Source organism: Heliconius melpomene, chromosome 10, assembly GCF_056956725.1.
Source record: "Heliconius melpomene rosina isolate 202511_hmr_F chromosome 10, ASM5695672v1, whole genome shotgun sequence".
NCBI classification, from domain to species: domain Eukaryota; kingdom Metazoa; phylum Arthropoda; class Insecta; order Lepidoptera; family Nymphalidae; genus Heliconius; species Heliconius melpomene.
In genome coordinates, this window is record NC_140398.1 from 14,038,191 (window position 1) to 14,048,814 (window position 10,624).

Consider the following 10,624-nt stretch of genomic DNA (forward strand, 5'->3'; position numbering starts at 1 on the left):
TATATAAACATATAGAATGTATTTGTATCCTTGTATGATACTTTTTTAATAAATATGAGAAGAAATTTACAAAAATAAAAAGAAATGACAACTTAAAATGTTTATTCTAGTTTCACATCGAAAGTATACTTAAGTATGTATACAAATTGAAAACTAAAGAGAACCTTAAAATACTTTGTTTGTATGTTATTTTGTTTTAACTTACTTATTAAAGTAATAACTTTATAAAAGTAATTCCGGTATTTTTCTATAAAAAAATAATATTAAATACCTAATATATTAGGGTAAAATAAAGTAATATCATCCATATAATTAAGAAAGAAGATGCATGTTGCAAAGCTTTTATAGCTATTGTTATAGATTTTCGCAGTAAATCCTTATTTAAAGCATTAAACTTATTATTTAATCACGCGGAATGTAGAACACAATTTTACCTAATGTCGCTAAGAACGAATAATTAAAAATAACAGTAAAAAATTAAACAAAAAAAAACAGCAATAGATACATAACTTGCAAAAATTTAAGTACATATTAATGATGTTAAAAAACTTCTATATCACTTTTATTTGTAATGGCTATAGTATTCAAATGTTTTTGGCATAAAACGGTAGGAACATTAAAAAACTTAAAAATAAACTAAAAGCTGTTTCTGGAATAAAAAACTGGCCTAAGTTAATTAAAAAGAAAAATCATATTTGGCTTAGTGTCACAGCACCCATACCATTAAACATCTTTTAATTGGAATCATCACATTTTTTTGTGTTATTTACATAGACAAGAAAGAAAATTATTTAGAAACAAAAATTTGAACATAGCCTGACTACGAATTATTGAGTTTATGAATAACAACATGTCCAGGGAATGTAATGCTTGCTACAGTCTATTGATATTATAGTGTGAATGTAAATAATTGATTTTAAAAATAACTAAGCGAGTCTCTTGGGTCGGTTCTTCTCAGGTCTGAGGCAGTAACTTACATAAACGAGCTTAGTGTATGGTTAAAAAAATTAAACATGTAACTTATATTTTGAATAAAAATATTTGACTTTGACTTGAACCCAAACTAGTTATCCCTGTGAACCAGTTATGTCGAAATTCTTATTTAATAAACAAGCGTTGTTGCATCATAATTTTGTTTTAGAACACTAATGTGTTTGGTCAACCATATTTATTATACAAAAATCTCTACAAAACTGCTTATATTAAGCTTAAGCCTAATTAAAGTTTTCTTAATATTTTTAAATGTTACTTTATTTTTCTTAAATTACTTAACATTTATGTCTTACTAATATTTACTATATTATAACAAATATTACAATTTACTAATAATATCTAAGGCAGTATATTATTATATCATTTCTTGCTTCTTAGTTATAGCGATTTTGATGACATGAAAACTGAACTAACATAGTTCCTATCATGTCAGTTATAGACTTGAAAAAAAAAGTCACGTTCGCAATGAAATAAATACAAACGATACATTTCCTGCATATCAAAGTTCAATTATTACTCATTACTCAAACTAAAACAAAATATGCGTATAGTACATTTTCAATATTTGTATCGCTTTACTGAGTTTCTTAGAAAGTCTCAAGCGATTTTTATGTTTTTTCGTTTCACGCTATATCCCGGACATATATAGTAGGCAGAGGGAACCTAAGAATCCTCCTTTTGAATGTGTCATGTGACATACAAAATTATAGATTTAGTATCAATTTAAATACACCAAATTAACAATACTCATTTATACATAGAACTGCAAAAATCTCACTTCACTCATCTATTCATATCTTCCATCATCACAATCTAATTACTTACAGCACTAGCACTATTTACGTCAACACTATTTACATCACTATTTAAATCATCGCACACTTTAGCCTTTTTCTTTTGATTTGTCGGTTTTTCAGTCTCCTTTGAGCCCTTATATCGATCTGGTGAAAATGTTTTAAGCATTTCACACTGTTTCACAATGTGATCTTTATAAACTGTAAACGTGTTGGCAGCGATGTGTTGACGCGCGTAAAAGAACATTTGGTCGAAATGGTGTAGGTTGTGGCTGCAATATGTAAAAAAAATATTTATAATGTTAGCGTACAGGTGTATATGTGGGTAGATTTAGATGAAAAAAAGACAACAAAAGCAGTGGAATTGTGTCAAATGGATACAGTTGCTTACAGGCGGAAGCTCTGATTGGAAGTGTGTAGTGTTGTTATTGAGTGATACATGGCACTTATTGTAATTACGTGGAACCTCTATCCGAGTACGTTAAAAACATATAGACGTTATGTATTTTGATCGTGTTTATTTTAAGAACGTTAACCGCTTCCATTTTCTAACAATAAGATCATTGATTTGTGGCCGCCGTGACGCAGAGGCTTTTAAGCATGCTCCTGGTGTCACATACGACGGTTGTGGGTTCCATTCCTACACGGGGAATTAATTATTTAATATTTTAATTTCTTTGCCTAATGCCACTCAATACGCAATGTCTCGAAATTAGTAGAAATCAGTACAGCGTAAAGCTAAAAAAGGTATAGACGTTGCAAGTAGGAAATTTAAAATAAAATTATGCTAACTTTGACGCCATTATAGCGTCGTTCAGACATGTCTGATTGTTCGTTTGAACGTTTCGTCGTTTCTCGTGGATGTTTATATGTAATATATAATATTAGCTTCACGCTGTATCCCGTCCTCAGCAGGATAGGCAGAAGGTAACTCGTGTTAAGACACTCCATTTCCCACTTTCTGCCGAATTCTGAAGGCATTGCTTTGCCTCGACACCAGAGCGAAGAAAGGGATTATTAGATTTAATTTTCTGCATATTTTAAAAATCTATTAATATGAATATCAAATCAAAGTATTACTACAAAATAAGTAAATTGTTATATAAAAACTTACATGCTCAACAACACAGATGCCAACATTTCCCGAGTGTTCAACAAATGGCGTATATAGGCCCGAGTGTGTTTCTTGCACGCTAAACATTCACAGCCCTCCAGTATAGGTGAGAAATCTTCTTTAAATCTGAAAAAAGAAAAACTTTACGTTATATAAATTTAGAAAAGGAAAAACTTTAGGATCCTTTACTGATGAAATGAAATTTGGCAAACTTCAAATTTACATGGAGAAAGAGAGCCAATAACAATATTTTTTTAAATAATGAACTGGAAATATTTAAGTAATTTAATAAAATAAATGCAATATACATTATTATATTGTTTTAATAAAACAGTTGTTGCTTCAAACCTTTTACTACTATCTAAACTATCTTATTCAGTCAGCTTAGCTATATCAGCTTAGCTCTAACACATTAAAATGTGTTAAAAGGTAGGAAATGTTTTTATATAAAATCTAGGCATATAATTACCTCTCATCAATCATATTCAACAAATATTCATCATTATCTTTATTAACATTGAAGCTCAATTTTAATGCAATACCAGCATTAGTTAACTTCACTGGGTATGATCCATCGAAGAAGTCCCAGCCGTATTCTATTGCAGTTAAAATAACAGATGGATTCCAACTTCCTTCTATAATTTTCAAAAAATCTTTAGATACTGCATTCTGAAATATTAGCATATTTTTTTATCTAATCACATTGTCAAATTAAAAAAAATGTGTTTGACACAAAAAAATAAGACAACATATAAATTCATTAAGAAATACATACAAATGATAAAACAATATAAGGATGACTATTAGATTTCTCAATATTTTAATTGTAATTTTCTTGTAGTGTTTCTCTTTTTGTCTCTGCCATGTAGGATTAAAATTATTATTATTATTAATGCTAATCGTAGGTGGTAATCTAATAACTGTAAAATGCTATTACTCCTTTTAGTGGAAATTGAACCTATAACCATTTCTAGACAAACACCTTCTCATGCAATAATGGCCTTGTATGGAAGTATATGAATATAAGGTTTACAATTATTTAAGAAAAACTTACACCAACTTTATGAAAGATTTCACTTAGTTTTTCAATGTTAACATCCATAGATTCTTCTGTCCCATCAGAGATACCTTCAAGTGCAATACCACTTAAACTATCACTATATTTTAATATATTTTCTAAACAAATATCACATTTCTTTGGATTTCCTACACCCACAATGACACCTGAAAATAGTAAGATTAATCCTTAGTATTAAAAAAAAATGTATTTTTTAATTAGCTTTACACTGTATTATATGTAGGCAGGGAAACCTTGTGCTGAAACATTCTGTTCTCTACTCTTGCCCAATTTTTGTGAGATTGCAAGTTGAGTGGAGAAACTCAACACCATGCGTTGTCTTTTTACCAGAGGTGAGGAAATGTAAATAATTGGGAAATTAATTATGACTATTATTTATACAATTATTTGATACTGCAATCAATGCACAAAAGTCACATTTACAGTCTGATGCTGGGCTGTGTATATAATCTAATCTGATCTGATATCAAAGCTACATATATGTACAAGTTACATATATTACTACATATTAATCAAATCTTGCATAGTGTCTTAACACTAGGTTCCCTCTGCCTACCCTGTTGTGTGCGGGATATGCCTACCCTGCTGCGTGATTTCATTAATCAAGTCTAATTCTTAATAAAAATAGTTTTATAACACTGTGCAAAAAAAATATTTTGTAATCATGAATTATATTAAAAATGTAATTTATGATTACAAAATAATAATATTTTATGGTTACAAATTTCTTTTTTTGGTTTAATGTTTTATCCCAGATATTGATGCATAGACAGAGATGACACTAATTCTGGTTTAAAATACAATATACAAACACACCTACAAGAGCACTATTCTGTAACTCCTCAGCTGCCTTGTACCTATCGACACATGTTTTAAGCATGTTAGTAGTTCTATCCACTGACTTCGACAGTCTTTTTAAGCCCTCACTTAGAGTCGTCCGGCCATCTGCAATCGCCAAAATTATGTCTGGTTTAAATATTTCCATAACATCCATATATCTGAAATTTTTTAGCATGTCATATTTAGTATCATTATAATCATATGTTATAAAATAAATATTATTATAAAAATATGAGACAATTGTGGCAAATTAGCAAATTCTCTGACCTTAAATGCAAGGGCTGTGGGCTCAATTTCCACAAGGGGAAATTAAATATTTTCATCTCTTTGTTCTAAAAAGAAAACAAAGTGAAGTATTGAGTTCCACCACTCAACATGAAATGTTTCGAAAATTTATTGCAAAGTGTTTACATATAGGAAAAAAGTATACCTATTTGCAGTTAACATCTTCTTTCCATTCTTTGTCCAAAGGGGAACTTTATCAGCTTCAAAATGTCCTGGTGGAGTAACTTCAGATAAGTTATTTAAAGATACACAGGTAATATGCTCAGGTAATCCTGCAAATTTGGCCACTCCTTCATTCTGGATTTTCACACCATTTTCTAATTGTAAACAATTCATCAATGACATCCATAATGGTTTTGGAGAAGGGAAAACCCATGACAGTACATCTGCAGTCAAATGGACGACACTGCCACCCTATAAACATTAACATATTAAAATGTATTGAAGCAATTAATTGAAAAAGTTAATAAAAATATAACTAATGAGTAGTTTATCTATTTTAGTCACAGGATAGGAACTGTAAAATATTAATGTAAGATGATATAAATGAATATGATATTCATTTTACTTGTTTATCAATTTCCTAATGACCCATAGTCCAGATCATTTAGAGAGATTAGGATTCAGTCACCATGTAACTGGATAGAAAAATGTAAGTACCTACGTTGAAAGGAACGAAAAATGTACTAAATTTTTATTACCTGAGTAAATAAAGCAGCTGTAGGAGTTTCAATTACAATGCCCGGTGATTTTATGAACCCAGTTAAGCTCCCAATACGCTCACTTCCCACTCCCGTTTGTTTTACTATGAAACGCATTGTAATATGAACAATGATTTTGTAAAAGACAAAATATAAAAAAGAACGAAAGGTAACTCTTCTATTAATTGTTTCCAAAATCGCGATATTGGATAACCTCAAAAGTGGAACCAAGTTGTGTCGGTCAAGTGTCAGTGTCACAGTCACACTGACATTTATGCTCGGAAATAAAAACTTATTTATTTATTTTTATTTTAAGCTGAAAAGAACAGATACTACACTTTGATCAAAGCATTTTTCACTCATTTTTATTAGTCGGGTTGAACACATTTACTGACTTATACTCTGTCTTCAGAGGCTCTCTCTCTTCTACGGTTTTCCATATTGACTTGTGCCACGTTCACTATCACAGAACACGAGGTCACTACTAAATATTGTATTAATTTAAATATACAGTTTTATCGTAAGATCTATAATACTCTTATTTCAACAGGTTATGGGCCCAGGCGTGTCATTAAAAGTTATCTTTGTGTTTTGAACAGTATTTATAAAAGTAAAAAGTAAAGTCACGTGTACAACCTCACTAAGTTACCGCGCACGTAAAATAATTTTTACTGCGTCAAATAATTTTCACGTTGAAGATTTAGGCATACTTGCAACATGAAGATTTGGACAATTGTATTTTTAAAGAACCAGTGCCTACTGACTTTAAAACGGTTAAACAAGATACCAAAGCCAAGTCAAAGTTAATATTATTAGTTGACCCAATTTTATTCGTACATATAGAAGAAGCCCAAAATGCAAAACTTGGAAAACAGTTCTTCAGTTGAAGACTATGTAAACAAAATAATGACAGCGGCGCACAAATTAAGAAATATAAAATTTAATGTGGACGATGAGTGGTTGGGCACACTAATGCTGGCAGGATTGTTACAAATGTACAAGCCAATGATAATGGCCTTAGAAAGTTCTGGTATGAATATTAATGCTCATTTAGTAAAAAATAAATTATTACAGGAAGTAAAAATATCAGACACTACTGCACTTTTTACAAACTTTAAAAAACAGCCCATAAGTGATGCTAACGAGGCAAAGCGCAGTTGAGGTCCGCTTTTAGAATTCGGCAGAAAGTAGGGGGGATACTAATCCTGTTATGTGCGCGATACTGCGTGTAACTAAACACCTGTATATTATAAAACTTCCTCAGAATCGTTCTTTTAAAAAACTTTTTAAGATTTTGGTATATTTGTAAACCGTTTAAGCTCTGTTATCCGTTAAGTATTAATTAGTGCAATAGCATCTAACCCTCCTTTCAAAGGAAGGGGTTGTTCTCCCTTCTAAGCTTTATTGTCTTGATGAATATTAACCGAGGCAATAAGCCTAATATTAATTAACTTTATTTATTTAACGACGTTATTAAATATGACATGAGATTGTAAGTATGAGTGCTTTGCAATATTAATCTTCTCCCTGAAACTTAAATATTAAAACATTTAATTAATAAATATTCTTGACAAAATGAAGTTTTGTTTCCAAAATAACCATTGTCGTTTAGTATTCTACCTTAAGGCATTTTCATTGTTTTTTCATTACTTAAGTTGTATTTGAAGTAATCATGGTAATGGGGTTGTAAGTTTATAAAAAAATAAATTGGAAACGTTAGATATCTATGCGTTATAAAACCTATTTCAATGCAAATCAAAATCTGAACGTTTTAAGATAAAATATGGAATCAATAAAGTGCTTACACGACAAACTAAAATTTTATTACACTAAGCAATATTAGTATCGTAATAAAAACATTGTTTTATTACAGAAGTTTTAAAAACCATCAAATTTTACGATGAAAACTTTTATGACAAGAAATTTCGCGAACCAGCAAGGCAGAGCAAAAAAAAATCTCAATTACCAAATGCTAATCGCTATATAATTTTCATTTAAATGCACAGTAGATAATGATGGCTATAAAAATGTTTGAGAATGTAAAGAAAGTTTCTTTTCCTTTCTTGTAAATGTGCTTATTTCGCGTCAGCTAATTACTTAATATTGAATTAAATAAATAGAAAACAAAGAAAAACAACGAAGATTTATTTCAATTCCCAAAAAATATCTCTATTACTACTGTGGAGAATCTGTGGAGAATTAAATATTTGTTCAGTCGTAGTAATGGCTGTTTGTTCTTGATTTTTAATATAGCCCGGGGTCGTTGGCTTGCAAAACAATATACAAACTACAAAGACATTGAAACAAAGCCGTTGTACCACGTATTCTCATAAAGTCCGGCTATTATACATAAAAATTAATTAGTGTGAGTCAGCGTAGGGTTTCGCAGTCTGGAAATATATTCAGTGTGCTAGGAGGGTAGAGGGTAGAGGGTGGAGGGTGGAGGGACTCGCCGTTATAACTTTTTCACATGAGCAGGCGTGGTCATGCCCCTGCGCGCTAGTGCATTAATGCCTTATAGAACTTAATGCGAGCTCGCATGCGGGCCACTCGTGTCCGTAACGAGCCTTGCCAAAGATTATTCTTTAATAATACCAGTAAACAGTACTAGTAAAATGACAGTTTTTATTATTTTTTATGAAATTAGCAATATTTAGAACTATTAATTGATGTAAGGATTTCTCATCCCGGTCATGGAAAAGTTTTTTATGATACTATACAATCTATCTATACTGTTACAATTTAGGAGGGCACTATATAAAAAATCAATATTCAAAACAGAATAAACATTTGACGGAAAACGGAATATTAAATATATATATGTTTTTTCGAACATGAGGCTAATGCTGTTTTAAGCCCTATTGGCTTTTACAGCGACACCGGTTGGGTAGGGAAGAGGGTACTCTGTCCCTGAAGAAATGCAAGCACTAAGTGGCTGCCTGTGAGGAAGTCGACGACTGTAAGGGCGCCCTGCGGGACTCGAACCTCCGCTTGCGGCCGTCGAGCGGACTGGGAATATTAAATATAGAATGTAAAATTCTTCAGAAATCAGCTACACGCTGTATTTCGCACACAGCAGGGTAGGTAACCTAGTATTATAAACACGCCGTTCCCCACTTTTCGTCGACTATTTTTGCGTGTTGAGTGGCGGAACTCGATAACGGGCTAGAGCGAAAAATGAAAATATTAATAATTAAAAATTCATTTCCACGAGTGGGAATTGAGCCTACAACCGTCGCGTTACAGTCACACCCTTGTGCCCCTGCCTCACGATGACCTCAAAAATTCTTAAAATTAAAAATAATAAAATTACTAACTTAGTTCTTATAAAGAGAAATTGTAAAATATTAAAAATTTATAAGATAAAAGCGGCACTCTCATCCCACGTCAGCTTAAAGACATTTTAGATAGTCTTTTCTTTGTATATTCTAATCTATGGCGGTAACTCATCTAGCACCCGGTAGCTAAAAGTCTGAAAGCCTTTTGTGCCGTCTTGGAAATGTGTTCCCAGGCGCACTGTGCACATATTGTGATTTAAATTTACATATGAAATGGTTTAAATTTGGTAGACCAATTAAAAGTATTAAAAGTAGCAGAGTTGTTTGTACACTACAAAGGAAACAAATATATTTTTTTTATATATTTTTTTATTAATAGTACGAATATTATATAACAAATATGATAGATATGCAAAATAACAAAGAAATATAAACGTAAAAAATTAAATAAAAGTTAGCAAAAATAAATACAAAAATGTAAAGAAGAAAACGATAAATAAAGATAAAATGCTGGATTCACGTGACTTTAATTCCAGTAATTGCATAAGTAAACAAGCAAGAAAGAAGAGCGAAAATAACATTTTGTGAACACACTGTATATCATTTCTTTTGTAATCCCGTAATAAAGTCGTAATAAATAGGCGACATTTCTTCATCAAATTGTTCACACTCCGCTATACGAGTATTTACAGTGTATATAATTCCCAACGTTCTCACGAGTCGGCCTCGCTCGTCATATTTACGCAAATTATTTTACTGAAAACATTCATTATTTAGAATTTTTTGTGTTTTCATTTGTTATAATTGTATAAATAGTACTAAAACAATTATTTTATTACTTATGGTACAAGAAATGGAAAATTAGGATTAGAATTTCGATAAAAATGCTTGCTAATATTCTAAAGACAGGTTATAATTTTTATTTTATACTTTAAGAAGGCGTTTTCTGCGTTGGTTGTTAATTTCTAATTTTGCTATTAAATCAACGGTATACTATTAAATATATTTTTCTTAATTATCATCTTTATAATTTTGTGATAAAAGCTAGAATAGTCTTAATTCTTTCAAAAGACGGGACTACAGAAAGAACTTTAGTCTGTACTTTATATTTAGTAGCTACGCTTTTCCAACGTTATTACAATTATATTTCTCAGTTAAAATGACTGCTTCGAGCGATATTCTTACTTTGACATCTAAAAGATACTTATTCGAGACAATTTTAAATATTCTAGTAACTAAAATCTAAATAATCTCGTAAAATGTCCTCTCTCACAACCAATCCCAAGTCGCCGTAATCCAAGTAACTGGATGGTCTGACAATGGACCCAAATTATACAGATGGGAATTAATCAGAGCCAGCAACGACTGTTTCACCAAGTTAAGTTACAGACTGAATGAAGGGTACGCTACGTAGAGGCTTACATTTTAGTGAATGGCAGGATTAATATTGTATACAAATGTTACTATAGATTATAGGAGATTGTTAAGGTTTAGCCTTACTTCTTAGATCGTTAATGGTTTAAAATATTAACATTTGTAAT

General features: G+C 31.0%; 1 protein-coding gene across 1 annotated transcript; it reads right to left on the reverse strand.

The window, feature by feature from the left end:
- Positions 1 to 127: 127 nt before the first annotated feature.
- On the reverse strand, positions 128 to 6,059 carry LOC146535802 (queuine tRNA-ribosyltransferase accessory subunit 2). The gene is made up of 7 exons (XM_085191903.1): positions 5,806 to 6,059; positions 5,250 to 5,518; positions 4,796 to 4,977; positions 3,956 to 4,125; positions 3,371 to 3,570; positions 2,902 to 3,027; positions 128 to 2,059 (listed from the first exon to the last, which is right to left on the reverse strand). The coding sequence occupies exons 1-7, from the start codon at positions 5,920 to 5,922 to the stop codon at positions 1,807 to 1,809; spliced, it is 1,317 nt and encodes a 438-aa protein (XP_085048029.1). The 5' UTR covers positions 5,923 to 6,059; the 3' UTR covers positions 128 to 1,806.
- Between the last annotated feature and the right edge of the window lie 4,565 nt (positions 6,060 to 10,624).